Raw genomic sequence first — 16,838 nt, 5'->3', positions numbered from 1 at the left:
TCTCTCTCTCCAAAGGAACAACCTCAAGGAATTCTTCAAGATCGCCAAACAAGCGAACGAGGAGATTGTCAATGAGGAATATAAAATCCTACTTAGGAGCTACAAGAAGGAAATACGTAAGGCACAAAGGAACTCGTGGAGAAACTTCTGCTCCAACATCGAGAAAGTGCCCGAAACCGCCAGGCTTCGGAAGCTGCTTTCAAAGCAGCCCACAGTACAGAGCCAACTAAAACTAGACAACGGACAGTGGACAGAGGGCAGCAAAGAAGCCCTAACAGCACTAATGGAGGCGCACTTCCCTGGATGCACCGAGGTCACTGACGCCAAGGAGCATCAGGACCTAGCAACCGAGGAACACCACCCTCCAATAGGTCTGTTAACCACTAAGAGAATACACTGGGCCATAGACTCCTTCGCGGGCATAAAAGCACCAGGACTGGACGGGATATTCCCAGCCATGATGCAGTTGACCAAAGAGGTTATCACCCCATGGCTCCTCGCAATATACTCAGCATGCCTAAGTACGGGCTATATCCCCATCCAATGGAGAACCTCGAGAGTTGTCTTCCTCCCTAAGGCAGGAAAGTGCAGCCACGTGAGTCCCAAGGACTACAGACCGATAAGCCTTACCTCCTTTATACTAAAAACACTAGAAAAGCTGTTGGATTTGCACATCAGGAATGAGGTAGAGGGACTGATGTCAACAAACCAACACGCCTACACTAAAGGGAAATCAGTGGAGACGGCACTACACTCGCTAGTAGCCACCATCGAGAGCGCCCTTCACAACAAAAAGTATGCTTTGGGAGCATTTGTGGACATCTCAGGAGCATTCAACAACGTGGCCACAACCGCAATAACAAGTCGCCTAGAAGCGAATAACATACACCCTGCAATCAACGTCTGGATCAAAAACCTCCTAAGTTGCAGACGGGTGCAATCGGAGTGGGGCACTGCTTCCATGGTAAAGGGGGCACACAGAGGCACACCTCAGGGTGGAGTCCTGTCGCCACTACTGTGGAATCTGGTGGTCGACGACCTCATCAAGAGATTTGAAAGGAAGGCCCCAAAGATAACAGCTTATGCAGATGACATAAGCATACTTATTACGGGTGTATGTCCATCGACCCTCAGCTCCTTAATGGAACGTACACTCAGGGAGATACGTGAGTGGGCGGAAGAGGTAGGACTCAGTATCAACGCGGACAAGACGGACCTCATCCTCTTTACCAAGAGGTACAAGGTAAAGATATGGACCCCCCCGAAAATTGACCAAACTAGGCTGACCCCAAAATCACAGGTGAAATACCTAGGCACAGTACTGGACAGCAAGCTGGCATGGAGGCCCAATGTAGTGGAAAGGGTGAAGAAGGCTACCATTGCGCTTTATGCATCCAAGAAGATGCTCAGCAGCACATGGGGCCTGTCACCTGCTCTAATGCACTGGATCTACATCTCGGTGGTGCGACCAACTCTGCTGTATGGAGCCTTAGTGTGGTGGCAGGCTACTGAAAAGAAGACATACCATAAGCTTATGGAGAAGACTCAGCGACAGGCTCTGCTCTGTATTACAGGGGCGCTGAGGTCAACCCCAACAAAAGCACTCGAAACCATACTCGGAATCGACCCCCTGGACATTCAAGCTCGCCTGATTGCGGGAAAGGCAGCACAACGCCTCATAGCATCAGGAAATCTATCGCCACAAGGATACGGGCATAGTTCAATCGGCAGGGAAATGACCAGATCAACTGACTACATGACCCCCCAAACTTGCCTTGACGTCAAAACAACCACATCTCTGGGACCTGAAGACTGGAAGATTGGAAGGGACCAAACTGAGCACCTCAATATATACACAGACGGCTCCAAGATGGACGGAGGAGTAGGAGCGGGCCTATACTGCACAGACCCCGTGATAAGGCTGTCGTATAAGCTACCCGACCCATGCAGCATATTCCAGGCAGAAGTTTTTGCCATCGGGAAAGCAGCGGAGGTCGCTCTCCTCACAGAACGAACACACGATGCGGTCAACCTATTCGTCGACAGCCAAGCGGCGATAAGATCCATGCAGTCGTCCGTGGTCAGTTCCAGAAGTGTCTTGGCGAGCAGGGAGGCATTAGACATCCTAAGCACGACAAAGACAGTGCGGATCTATTGGGTTCCCAGCCACCAGGGCATCGAAGGAAACGAAGCGGCGGACGTACTAGCTAAGGAAGGCGTCGGGCTGGAGAATAGGAGAACCGAGAACGTGCCTGTCTCCCTCAGAACGCTGCAAGGCGATCTAGAGAAGCAGGCTAGAGCACAGACTGATAGCAGGTGGAGGAGTACCACCACCTGCAAAACCTCGAAGATAATGTGCAAGGAGCGCAACGAGAAACTTAGCCACTACCTACTGCACCTACCACGAAAGGACTGCAGACTGATGGTGGGAATACTAACAGGTCACTGTCTGGCTGCTGCACATGCAGCAAAGCTAGGCATCACCAACAGAGACAGTTGCAGGAAATGTGAGGAACCTGGGGCTATCGAAACCCTGGAACATCTCATCTGCAACTGTCCGGCTCTCTCAAGGGCAAGGAGGAGATACCTGGGCGCCCCAGTGTTGGCATCACTGGAAGATGCCTCCAAAAGGACGCCTCAGGAACTGCTGGCCTATGCTAAAAACACCTCGATTCTCGGGGACTTTTTAAAACCACATTAACACTCCCGCGACGGTTCATACACCCCCCCATCCGGATAACTAAGGGCCATATTGGCCTATGCGCGGCCCCGCTAAGGGCCGTCCGGGTTAACCTAACCTAACCTTTGCGAACTCCAATCTTTTCTTTTTTGTTCACATCGGAAATGAAGTGAAATGTAATGGTTTGGGGGTGTATAGCAGCAGCTGATATGCCAAAGAAGGTTTTTTTTGTTTTTAGATTTGAAATTAGTAGTAGTAATATCCATGTTCATAATGAAAAAAAAAATTGTTTTCAAATTTAAATAATTTTCAATACTTTTAAAGTACATATCGTAATTTTTTATTTTATTTAATTCGAAATAATTAGTCAGCCGATCGGGGGTAAAAAACATTATCTCCACAATAATCATAAATTCTGATTGATTCTTCTTGCTTCTCCCTGATCTGGAAGAGGGTAGCAAGTCTGACGCAAAAAATTATAGAGGCATAGCAAAGTTATCCGCTATTCTAAAATGTTTGAGAAGGTTTTAACTTCGCACTTGAAACATCTGGTGTTATATTAGACGCCAAGCTAAAGTGTTCTGAAAACATTTCTACCATGGTAAATAAGGACACGGGCGTGCTTGGGTTTATAAAGAGGTGGTCAATGGAACTTGAAGACTCCTATATAACAAAGACTCTCTATACCTAGCTAGTTCGTCCGATTTTAAAATGCGGATCCTACGTATCAGTACAAACACCAGGTGCAGAAATACTTATTACTTTTTGCTCTGCGGGGTCTTAACTGGGTTGCGGTGTGAGACTCCCATCTTATTCTAGTAGACTGCTATTAGTAAACCTCCCATCTTTAGTTAACCGTAGAAAAATGCTTGGTGTGCTTTTTGTGCACAACTTGGTCAGGGCGGACATAGACATAGACATAGCCCTGATCTGTTGAGCCGCATAAACTTCACGATTCACATTAGACTCACTCGAAACTTTATACCGTGGTTCCTTCCACTTTGTAGATCGAATTAAGATCTTATGCTTGGATTATAATTTCCTCTACCATATTATATCCATCATTATTTCCCTACCTTTTATTAAATTACTAATACTAATATCTTTCTTATAATTAGTAATTGTAGTGGTACTTTGGATTTTGAATGCATGCTTAGTTCTCCTAGTAGTGTTAAGTTTTAATTTACCTCGCATTTTGGTCTAACAGCTATCTTTCCTGCATGTTCGCGTCTGGTTCGGTTAACGCGCCGCGCGTCATGCGGCAGCGCCCCTCGGTCGGTTGGGCGGGAGGAGGACTGCGTTTTGCCTGGGATCCGCGCGTAACAGCCTTCTGCTGGTGTCACACGGGCCACTTGACGGTGCAGTAATTGCATCGCCTCTTGTAAGATGAAGTCATTGCATGTCAACGTAAAAATAAAGAATTACCATATCTAACAGATCTGAATCAGATCGGATCACTTGTATAGCCAAAAGGAACAAATCAATTTTCAGTGGCTACGCAGCGTCCGACGACATGTTCAGACACGTTTTGTGTCTCTCCTGCACGCACTCATTGTTGCTCAATATAGCCATACTGACTACAGTATGTATCAGGTATAAATTTAGAGTTGCGGTCACATCAGCAACTCACAGCGTTCCCCCTCGTTTTTTTGTCGCTGGGTGTATGTATAGTTTATGTTCGAAAACTCTTCCTTCCCAGCAGTACTGGGAACTAGTTCAGATGTGGTGATATCACCACTCCCTAACAGACCAGGGGTACTTTCTTTACTAACCCTTAACAATGCTTTTCATCATTTCCATTTTTACCCGCAACACCAGCGACACCACATCGTTTACCCCCGAACTAGTGATATGGGTACTCGTCTAGTAGCTAGTGAAATGGGTACCGATGAAGTAGCTCGTAAAATGGGTACCCATGAAGTAGGTTATCAATCTTCATTTCATTTCATATTTAAATTTTTATTATTTTATTATATATTTCATTTTAGTTTTTAAATTTACTAATTAAGGTCTGAGTTCGCTGTGGTACTGTTTTTGTGGTTCGATGGTGGTTCGTCTTCAAGCTGTAATTTTTGGGCACTCTGCTGAACGATTTCTTTCAGAATTTGAATATAGGCTTCTCCAAAGTTGTATCTGAAGAAACTGTCCGACACACTTGGAAAAAGGCGGGGTATCATGACCGAGATGCTCGCAGGAAGCCGTATGTATCTGGGGTCAATAGGAAAGGTCAATAGCGTATGGATTTCGCCAATGAGCACATTTCCAAGGTTCCCAGCTTCTGGAAAAGGGTCATTTGTCAGATGAGAGCAAGGGCATAAAAGACAAGGAAATTTTTTGGTGAATATGCGGAACAGCCATGGACAAAGACCATTTACTACCGACTGTAAAACATGGAAGTGCTGGTGTAATGGTGTGGGGTTGTATGGCGGCCAATGGTGTTGGAAATCTCGTTTTTATAGAATCCACAATGGACCACAAAGCATATTTTCAAATTCTGAAAGAAATCCTTCAGCAGAGTGCCCAAAAATTACAGCTTGAAGACGACTTTTGCTGCCAACAAGACAATGATCCGACGCATACTGCCCACAATGTTAAGCTCTGTTTGCTTTACAATGTACAAAATGAGCTTCGATCGCCTCCTTAGTCCCCAGACCTGAATCCCATAGAATATCTATGGGATTAACTCGATCGCAGGATTCGTAAGCACACCATAAGCTCTAAAAACATGCTGAAGGAAGTTATCCTGGAGGAATGGGGCAAAATAACTGCCGAGGACACCAGGAATCTGGTTGACTCAATGCCTAGACGTCTGGCAGATGTTTTAAAACGATAGGAAGAACACACAAAATATTAACAACTTAGAATTTTAGTCGTGTTAGTCGCAGAATTGTTAGAGTGTACGCAGACTTTTGAGGTGTCAAATTTATCTTATGTTTTTTTTAATGATTTTTTTTTCCTATTAAGTTTTTTTTATTGAATAAAAAACAAATGTAGATGGGTTTAGAAATAAGCAAAGAATATTATAAAAAAAAATCGTTGCCCAAAGTGCCTTATATTAGAAGTTATCCGCAACTAAACATGAATATGTAATTCGTTTTCTAAGTGTACGCAGAGATACAGTCAGCACAACATTTATTCGGACACTCGTCTATATCAACTTTCTTTATAAATAACTTGAAAAGTATTTAAGTTTGAAAACAAATTTTTATTTCATTATGAACATGGATATTACTACTACTAATTTCAAATCTAAAAACAAAAAAAAACTTTTTTGGCATACAAAAAAAAAATTAAAAGAATCAAAAAGGCCACTTTTTTACGCACAAAAATTATTCGGACACTTTTTATTTTGTACGAAAAAAACTTATTGTCCCCAATTTTTTCTGATTTCAATATTTGGTGGGGCCGAATAACAGCTTTTAGACGTCGGGGCATACTTTTTACCAATTGATTGGTTTCATTTGGATTAATTTTCTCCCATTCCATCATCAGAGCCGTTTCAAGGATTTCCTTGGAGGAAATTTTATGTTTCCTAATTTTTTAGCAAATCCCAAACATGCTCTATGGGGTTCAGATCTGGTGACTGCGGCGGCGTTTTTAACTGCTTGCACTGATACAACATCCATTCTTGAACCAAAATGAGGTGTTTTTGGGGTCATTGTCTTGTTGAAACAAGAAATTCATGGCTTCAAGACCAAATTTTTTGACACTCGCCATTGAATTGTCAGTCAAAATTTTCTTGTAGATGTGTTTGTCCATCTTGGTCTCAATAAACACCATTGGCCCAGGTCCAGCTGCTGCTATACACCCCCAAACCATTACATTTCCACCGCCATGCTTCACTGTTGGGATGAGATCTTTCTCTTTCATGGCTTGATTATCCTTTCTCCATACTTTGGATGGTCCATTATGTCCGAATATATTATATTTAGACTCCTCACTAAATATAACATTCTCCCAAAAAGAATCTGGCTTATTTAAGTGAAGTTTTGCGAACTCCAATCTTTTCTTTTTTGTTCACATCGGAAATGAAGTGAAGCATGGCGGTGGAAATGTAATGGTTTGGGGGTGTATAGCAGCAGCTGATATGCCAAAGAAAGTTTTTTTTGTTTTTAGATTTGAAATTAGTAGTAGTAATATCCATGTTCATAATGAAAAAAAAAAAATTGTTTTCAAATTTAAATAATTTTCAATACTTTTAAAGTACATATCGTAATTTTTTATTTTATTTAATTCGAAATAATTAGTCAGCCGATCGGGGGTAAAAAACATTATCTCCACAATAATCATAAATTCTGATTGATTCTTCTTGCTTCTCCCTGATCTGGAAGAGGGTAGCAAGTCTGACGCAAAAAATTATAGAGGCATAGCAAAGTTATCCGCTATTCTAAAATGTTTGAGAAGGTTTTAACTTCGCACTTGAAACATCTGGTGTTATATTAGACGCCAAGCTAAAGTGTTCTGAAAACATTTCTACCATGGTAAATAAGGACACGGGCGTGCTTGGGTTTATAAAGAGGTGGTCAATGGAACTTGAAGACTCCTATATAACAAAGACTCTCTATACCTAGCTAGTTCGTCCGATTTTAAAATGCGGATCCTACGTATCAGTACAAACACCAGGTGCAGAAATACTTATTACTTTTTGCTCTGCGGGGTCTTAACTGGGTTGCGGTGTGAGACTCCCATCTTATTCTAGTAGACTGCTATTAGTAAACCTCCCATCTTTAGTTAACCGTAGAAAAATGCTTGGTGTGCTTTTTGTGCACAACTTGGTCAGGGCTGACATAGACATAGACATAGCCCTGATCTGTTGAGCCGCATAAACTTCACGATTCACATTAGACTCACTCGAAACTTTATACCGTGGTTCCTTCCACTTTGTAGATCGAATTAAGATCTTATGCTTGGATTATAATTTCCTCTACCATATTATATCCATCATTATTTCCCTACCTTTTATTAAATTACTAATACTAATATCTTTCTTATAATTAGTAATTGTAGTGGTACTTTGGATTTTGAATGCATGCTTAGTTCTCCTAGTAGTGTTAAGTTTTAATTTACCTCGCATTTTGGTCTAACAGCTATCTTTCCTGCATGTTCGCGTCTGGTTCGGTTAACGCGCCGCGCGTCATGCGGCAGTGCCCCTCGGTCGGTTGGGCGGGAGGAGGACTGCGTTTTGCCTGGGATCCGCGCGTAACAGCCTTCTGCTGGTGTCACACGGGCCACTTGACGGTGCAGTAATTGCATCGCCTCTTGTAAGATGAAGTCATTGCATGTCAACGTAAAAATAAAGAATTACCATATCTAACAGATCTGAATCAGATCGGATCACTTGTATAGCCAAAAGGAACAAATCAATTTTCAGTGGCTACGCAGCGTCCGACGACATGTTCAGACACGTTTTGTGTCTCTCCTGCACGCACTCATTGTTGCTCAATATAGCCATACTGACTACAGTATGTATCAGGTATAAATTTAGAGTTGCGGTCACATCAGCAACTCACAGCGTTCCCCCTCGTTTTTTTGTCGCTGGGTGTATGTATAGTTTATGTTCGAAAACTCTTCCTTCCCAGCAGTACTGGGAACTAGTTCAGATGTGGTGATATCACCACTCACTAACAGACCAGGGGTACTTTCTTTACTAACCCTTAACAATGCTTTTCATCATTTCCATTTTTACCCGCAACACCAGCGACACCACATCGTTTACCCCCGAACTAGTGATATGGGTACTCGTCTAGTAGCTAGTGAAATGGGTACCGATGAAGTAGCTCGTAAAATGGGTACCCATGAAGTAGGTTATCAATCTTCATTTCATTTCATATTTAAATTTTTATTATTTTATTATATATTTCATTTTAGTTTTTAAATTTACTAATTAAGGTCTGAGTTCGCTGTGGTACTGTTTTTGTGGTTCGATGGTGGTTCGTCTTCAAGCTGTTTTGGGCACTCTGCTGAACGATTTCTTTCAGAATTTGAATATAGGCTTCTCCAAAGTTGTATCTGAAGAAACTGTCCGACACACTTGGAAAAAGGCGGGGTATCATGACCGAGATGCTCGCAGGAAGCCGTATGTATCTGGGGTCAATAGGAAAGGTCAATAGCGTATGGATTTCGCCAATGAGCACATTTCCAAGGTTCCCAGCTTCTGGAAAAGGGTCATTTGTCAGATGAGAGCAAGGGCATAAAAGACAAGGAAATTTTTTGGTGAATATGCGGAACAGCCATGGACAAAGACCATTTACTACCGACTGTAAAACATGGAAGTGCTGGTGTAATGGTGTGGGGTTGTATGGCGGCCAATGGTGTTGGAAATCTCGTTTTTATAGAATCCACAATGGACCACAAAGCATATATTCAAATTCTGAAAAAAATCCTTCAGCAGAGTGCCCAAAAATTACAGCTTGAAGACGACTTTTGCTGCCAACAAGACAATGATCCGACGCATACTGCCCACAATGTTAAGCTCTGTTTGCTTTACAATGTACAAAATGAGCTTCGATCGCCTCCTTAGTCCCCAGACCTGAATCCCATAGAATATCTATGGGATTAACTCGATCGCAGGATTCGTAAGCACACCATAAGCTCTAAAAACATGCTGAAGGAAGTTATCCTGGAGGAATGGGGCAAAATAACTGCCGAGGACACCAGGAATCTGGTTGACTCAATGCCTAGACGTCTGGCAGATGTTTTAAAACGATAGGAAGAACACACAAAATATTAACAACTTAGAATTTTAGTCGTGTTAGTCGCAGAATTGTTAGAGTGTACGCAGACTTTTGAGGTGTCAAATTTATCTTATGTTTTTTTTAATGATTTTTTTTCCTATTAAGTTTGTTTTATTGAATAAAAAACAAATGTAGATGGGTTTAGAAATAAGCAAAGAATATTATAAAAAAAAATCGTTGCCCAAAGTGCCTTATATTAGAAGTTATCCGCAACTAAACATGAATATGTAGTTCGTTTTCTAAGTGTACGTAGAGATACAGTCAGCACAACATTTATTCGGACACTCGTCTATATCAACTTTCTTTATAAATAACTTGAAAAGTATTTAAGTTTGAAAACAAATTTTTATTTCATTATGAACATGGATATTACTACTACTAATTTCAAATCTAAAAACAAAAAAAAAACTTTTTTGGCATACCAAAAAAAAATTAAAAGAATCAAAAAGGCCACTTTTTTACGCACAACAATTATTCGGACACTTTTTATTTTGTACGAAAAAAAACTTATTGTCCCCAATTTTTTCTGATTTCAATATTTGGTGGGGCCGAATAACAGCTTGGTTGATGATTGGTTTCATTTGGATTAATTTTCTCCCATTCTGTCATCAGAGCCGTTTTAAGGATTTCCTTGGAGGAAATTTTATGTTTCCTAATTTTTTTTTTCTAGCAAATCCCAAACATGCGATCTTTCTCTTTCATGGCTTGATTATCCTTTCTCCATACTTTGGATGGTCCATTATGTCCGAATATATTATTTAGACTCCTCACTAAATATAACATTCTCCCAAAAAGAATCTGGCTTATTTAAGTGAAGTTTTGCGAACTCCAATCTTTTCTTTTTTGTTCACATCGGAAATGAAGTGAAGCATGGCGGTGGAAATGTAATGGTTTGGGGTGTATAGCAGCAGCTGGATATGCCAAAGAAGGTTTTTTTTGTTTTTAGATTTGAAATTAGTAGTAGTAATATCCATGTTCATAATGAAATCAAATTTTTTTTTCAAATTTAAATACTTTTCAATACTTTTAATGAGGGAATAAAGCGTGAAGTTTTACCTTTTCAGAGAGGTATATATAATAATGATTTTATTTTAAATGAATAGAGAAAATATATAAAAACCCTGTGGCAACTCCAAATAGCCCCAAATGGCACAAAAATGGGTTTCCCCGAAAAACAAACACTTGACTTACATTCATGATCAGCAAGCACACCGCTAAATCGAATTGTTCCACCTAAAATTAAAATGGGCCGTAAAGGGATTAATTCATCCTTGGAGCAGCGAAAACTTGTGCTCCAGTTGCATTTAGAGGGCAAGACCTACAAAGAAACTGCCCAAATTCTGAAAATGAAGCTGAATACGATCGGTGACCTCGTCCGCAGGTTCAAAAATGAAGGAAGAATCGCATCAATTAAGCAAACCGGACAACCGAACAAGTTGCCTAAGCGCGAAGAAGCCGATATCATAAAGAAAGTGAAGAAAAATCCACGACTAAGTGCACCGGAATTAAAAGCTGAATTATTTGTCGACCACAGAAAGACCGTTTCAGCCCAAACTATCCGACGCACCATTAAAAAACAAGGAGACAACGGCCGAGTTGCACGAAAAAAGCCTTTACTCTGTTAGCGCAACCGGAAAAAAAGGAAAACGTTTGCCCTGGAGTACTCCAAAAAGGACCAAAACTGGTGGAATGAGTTTAACATTTTTAGCAGTGATGGCAAGACCATGGTTTGGCGAAAACCCAATACGGAGCTGCATAAGGAACACCTAAGACCAACAGTGAAACACGGCGGTGGGAGCGTTATGATTTGGGGCTGCATTTCGACAAAAGGAGTAGGGAATCTGGTTTTTATTGAAGGGATAATGAACCAGGAACAAAATCTAAAAATTTTGAGAGAAAATTTAAAGCAGTCGGCGCAGAAAATGGGCATAGATACGCCACCCCAATCACCTGATCTAAACCCCATCGAAAATTTGTGGAGTGAGCTGGACCGCCGTGTGCATAAGACACCAATATCGTCCATACCCGGCTTCAAGAAGAGTGGGCCAAAATTGGTCATGAATATACACAAAATATAATAAAAAATATGCCAAAACGCCTAGCCGATACCATAAATAATAATGGCTATCACACAAAATATTAAATTAAGTTATTTTTCTAGATTAAGTAGTTATTTTTTAGTGGTATAAGGTAATGCCGAATATTAATGTAACGCATATTTTGAGGCTTTTTTTGTTTAATTATATTTTCTATCTTCATTTAAAATAAAATCATTATTATATATACCTCTCTGAAAAGGTAAAACTTCAAGCTTTATTCCCTCATTAAAATTTTTTTATTTTTTTGTGGTTTAATGCATTTTATTCGCGTTTGAAGTTGAAAAAAAAAATGCCGAATATTAAAGTTACCCACTGTACATTTAATTTGTAATGGTAGATTAAATATGTAACTTAAAAGTTAAAACACTTTGAAGTGTAAAACGTGCTCTGGTTCATTTAAGCTGAGCCACTATACATATGAAAACAAATGATACATGGTACACCATATGTATTGTATGTACATGTGTATGTACATATGTATGATTCTCGGTGGGGATGAAAATCCATCTCAATCAATCATTTGGGATAATACATACACTAATCTTCAGACGAAAGCCAGGCTTAAGACAAATCGACCCAAGCTTCTCTACAAATTGTTGGGGTCATTACCAACTATTTGAAATTAAAAAATTATCAAAACCAGATATACAGAAAGTATAATTTTGTAAGAGTTTGTCGATTTTATTTTTTGCTCTAGTTCTGTGTCTACGGAGCCATGATGTCCGTGCACAGAATCGCTTAGATTTGTGTTTGGGATTTTCAGACTACTATTATGCACATATGCATATATGTATGTACATACATACATATATATGTACGTACATTAGAACGAATTAAATTAACCTTACTCTACGAGTAGTTAATGTCAAAATTCCCATTATCCCAATTGTTTTGTTTTTAGTCTTATTTATGTAAGTTTGTTCGGAACATGTCAAATAGTTACATCGACAGATATCACTAAGCAATAAAATACATACATACTTTTATGTTTAGTGGGAGCTCGATTTGGTTGTATACATTTTACATCTGCATCACGTATATTAATTTTAATTTTTTCGTTTAATTCTTTACTAATTTTGCTTTGAATGCAATCGAGCACAGACATACAAAACCCTTACTTCTGGAAAGCCCTAATCCTACACGTCAAAATATACAACTATTCAGAACAAAGTTAGGGCATTCCTGAAAATGATTTGGATTAGAGCTGGAGAAACAACGATGCTAACATCGAAGTCATCGATGTTTGGGTGTGGACAGCAGACATTGATGTTTATTCTCAAAAATCGATGTTTTTCTGACAGCAGAAGGTTGTTGCGCGCGCATCTCAGGCAAAAACGCAGCCCTCCTCCAACCGACCAAGGGGCGATGTTGCATGACGCGCAGCGCGTTAACTGAATCAAACAAGAACATACAGGAAAGAAAACTGTTAGACTAATATTCGAGGAAAAATAGAGCCAAATTCTTTTCAAAGAATGACGACAATAGCATTTTCAGGATTAGGTCTTTCGTAAGCATTCTTGTACATGGATGACCCAATAGTAATCGGTTGTTCCGAAAAACACATGATCAAAAACTTAACAAATGTTTTCGATTTACGTAGGAAACACAACCTTAAATTACATCCTGAAAAATGCTCTTTCTTCATGGATGAAGTGATCCATTATCACGCATCACAATAACTGATTTTAAAAACATCTATGTAAGTGCATTAAAAGCCACTACAAGAAATCAAAGTAAACAGAATAAATGCAGCGTAGGAAAAGGACAAGCTAATTTGGCTAGGCAATCTCTTGTAAACGCTTCTAAGACCAACGCATATGAAGTCACCAGAAATGACGAATAGTACCGACCTTTGAAGTGGTTTGAAAGAGTAACGTATAAAAAAAGGTATAAATACTGGGATCCACAAAAGGGAACATTTGGAAAAGTACCAAGAAGGGATATTGGTCTCACTATGTTACTCAACCTTGCCGCCTCAATTCAAGTTAAAAGGGAAACGAAGGAGAGCGGTTTTTTTTCTTTTTTTTTGAGTTGGAACTTGTAAAATAATTACGGCGTCAATTCGAAAATGGAGGATTCTCAAGTTTAACGCTGCACTGGGGGGTCTCAGACTGTGCAGATCTAGCCTCGGTCTCTTGGAAGAAAAACTGTTGGCGAAGACAGACGTGCTATTTTTGTCCAGTCCAAGTATAAAGAAAAAAAAAGAGGACTAAAAACCGGGAAAAGATCTTAACAGCTGAATACAGCAAAAAGAAAGAAATATTGTGCGTTTATAAATTAAAAGTGTGTTAAGTGCCAATTTCAATTGGTATGTATTTCAGCGTCGCTAATATACACCACATACACTCGTGGCGTAGGGTAGTGCTTTTTTTATTGTAGAAAATTAATTTTTCAGATTGGCGGTTAGTACCGGCCTAAACTTCGGGCAATCGTTTGGGTACCTGTCTGAACCCCAATAAGAAAGCTCGCAACAACAATTTCCCCGATATTGGGGCCTCCGCCCGCGACAGGGGACTTATGCTCCTCGCCCAACTACAGCTCCGTACCAAAAATTCCCAGCGCTAGGCCGAGCAGCACAAAGCGAGAGGCGTAAAAGATCGGCTCATCAGTCGCTTTGCGGGCGCGAGCCACTTATGTGTCACGGACCCGCGATATATTGGAGGCCGTCCAAGTCTGCGGAAATTGTTAAAGCTATGTAAACGGTCAACCAATTTCTACCCGAAATATAGATCTGGGTCTAGACCTATTTTCGTTTCCCCATACGAAGTGCCGAGGAGTGCCCAGATGTGAAGCCGGCGGCAACGACTGTCGTTTTTTTTTTTTATCCATCAGTGTAACCGCTGATTCCTAATTTATGTTATAGAGTCATTAGTGTAATTAGCTTAGTAAATTTCTTTTGGTTGTGTTTTAAATTCTGTTCGGAAGAAATAAAAAGTGGAATGTGTGACAGGGCGAAAGTGAACAACGGTTAACCGGCAGAGGAGAGCGTGAGTTTTTTTTTGTAAAATTATTTCTCCAGCTTTCGTTTTAGGAACGTTGCCGCAGTCCATGGAAGCGCTTTCATCGCTGTTTCAACGCATTTATTAAAACAAATCAAGGAAGGCCGTAAGTGATCCCAAAAACATAAAGATCAAATATTGGAGTTTGTTTGTTATTAGCAACTATTTATTGCATAACCGAAAAAGAAAAAAATCTCACGTAGTCAGGGGCTTCTTCGCTTAAGAGAGGCTGGGCGCTCTCTCTTATGCCTTGCTGGCAACCATAAGCGCTTACGCCGCGCATAAGAGACAGCCCTCTTAAGAACAAGGCACAAAAGGGAAGAAGCGAGGCTGGTCGCTCTGACGTTCTTTTATGCTTTCTACTTGCGGTTGCTTTCGCTAATGCACTTGAATAACTGACCTGCCATAACGATCGCTGCGCACAGTTTTTTTACATTCCCTTTTGCATATTTATTTATTATTATTATATATTTGCCTAACATAAAACCTAGATATATGTACCCTTCCCTTCCTTCAATTTGTAAGTTAAATTTCAATCTAAATTGAAATCTAATCTAATATAACGTTTGCATATTTATTTATTATTATTATCTATTTGCCTAACATAAAAACTAGAGATATGTACCCTTCCCTTCCTTCAATTTGTAAGTTAAATTTCAATCTAAATTGTATTATTAAGAGTTAAGCATTTATTAGTTTACGAGTTGCGATGCATGTGCTATTGCTCAATATGAAATATAGGATTTAACATGAATCGGGGCTAGAGTTCTAATATGCGGGGACCATGCTGGGCAAATGAGGGTAATGGGGTTGGATAGGAGGCTGTAAGAGCCTTCTTTATGGGATCACCGGATGAACCGGGAGCGGTGATCATGGTAGGGTGGGCATGAGGGGTCACAACAACACCGTGGCACGACTTGTATGTGTGTATGTGTCCGTGTGCGTAGTTAGGTGTATTTGCTCTTGTACATATTTGTGTCGATACTTCGCTTGCACGTGAAATTTTTAATGAACGTTACTGTGTCAGTATTATGATTGTTGGAGTAGAGCTGTGTCCCGTCCGTTCTGGGAAAAAAAAACCCCCCCATTTCTTGCCGATGAGACGGAAGCCGGAACAAGCACGTGCCCGGACGGGAGACGAATCATCACCTGCTCAGCCTTCCGTGAAGGGTTGGTAATATCCAATATGCTACAGTTAGTTTATTATTTGGCGCCCAACGTGGGGCCCGTGTTGTCGCAACTGACAACAAACCGGCAAGGCCCAAATGATTGTGAAAATTGTGGAATGTAGATGTGACCTTACATTCCCAACCAGTATCGGGACAGATGTGTCTTTCTAGTTGTCATTCTGTTTTGTTTGTTTTGGCTTTGTCACTTTATGCTGGATCAGCGTAGTGGGTTACTAAACTATTGCCACCGTTGTAAGTGACCAAGTGTCCTATGATGCAGGCCGGAATGATGAGTACATATAACACCGGTACTACCCCGATGCATCGAGCTTATTACTATTCATTTCGTTCTTTCTTTCTTTATTCGTTTGTCTTCCTTTCCTTCCTGTTCCTTCTGGCCAATGCTGGAGGAATGCTCCTGCTTTTTCCGGTCTGGATTATCCGATCAGGAACGGTGGGTGAAAGGCCTCAATTTGCCAGGAAGGAGTTGTGAATGGACTCATACTCATCGGGCTGGGTATCTGGTATCGTTGGATGGAAACGTGGTATAAAACTATTACCCACCCGGACCGCCTATAGCTACGAGTTGTGGGTTATTATTAATTTCTTTATGCATGTAGTTGAGTAAATGTAGTACATGGGAAACATCATACACATACACACATAGATATACCCTATTATTCCCTTTGACTTAAGCATGGTCCTAGCAGATTGTTTTTTTGTTTGATACTGTATCTTTTTTTTTTTATTAATTTCTTAAATTTTATTTATCTATTTAATTACGTTATTATTATATTTTATATTTTATATTATGCCCGTATTTGGCAGTTGCGAGAATTTAGCAGACGAAGAATTACATGAAAGTGTTTGCTTGATCTGCCAGGCTCAGGTGGAATATTTGGCTCAGCTCCTTACCACGTCTTGTGGTCACACTTTCCATAGGGCCTGTTTTGGCGCTCGAGTGGGTTCTAAGAAGGTTTGTCCTGTCTGCAAAACGTCTTCTCAGTCATCGACGTTGAATTTATTAGACGAACCTGCTGGGGATACCGTCGGAACCTTATTGGTACCAAAAATGCCTGATACAAGGAGTAAAGCCCATGTGGGGGCTCCACAGGGAGCTTCGACGTCTGCTTCGGCCAATCAGCCGCAAACTAGGG

General features: G+C 40.6%; 1 protein-coding gene and 1 long non-coding RNA gene across 6 annotated transcripts in view; one reads left to right on the top strand and one right to left on the bottom strand.

Moving 5' to 3' along the window:
- LOC26534447 (cerebellar degeneration-related protein 2-like) overlaps nt 1-12,703 on the bottom strand; it is a 140,510-nt gene extending 127,807 nt beyond the window's left edge. For 2 of the 5 annotated variants that reach the window (XM_033382726.1, XM_033382730.1), the window contains exon 1: nt 12,491-12,702. In XM_033382726.1, the coding sequence (XP_033238617.1) occupies nt 12,491-12,618 (128 nt within the window). In that variant the 5' untranslated portion in view covers nt 12,619-12,702. Of the gene's footprint in view, nt 1-12,490 lie in introns of all 5 variants that reach the window. The other 3 variants (XM_033382728.1, XM_033382731.1, XM_033382727.1) reach the window with 2 other exon arrangements.
- Nucleotides 12,704-13,161: 458 nt separating this feature from the next.
- Nucleotides 13,162-14,943, top strand: LOC117185066 (uncharacterized). Its single transcript, XR_004470571.1, has 3 exons — nt 13,162-13,821; nt 13,909-14,500; nt 14,545-14,943. It is a non-coding gene; the product is annotated as an uncharacterized lncRNA (long non-coding RNA).
- Nucleotides 14,944-16,838: the final 1,895 nt, after the last annotated feature.

This window comes from Drosophila pseudoobscura, chromosome X (genome assembly GCF_009870125.1).
Source record: "Drosophila pseudoobscura strain MV-25-SWS-2005 chromosome X, UCI_Dpse_MV25, whole genome shotgun sequence".
In the NCBI taxonomy this organism is placed as follows: Eukaryota; Metazoa; Arthropoda; class Insecta; order Diptera; family Drosophilidae; genus Drosophila; species Drosophila pseudoobscura.
Note: the sequence above shows the minus strand (reverse complement) of the source record. Positions and strands in the feature narration are given on the sequence as shown.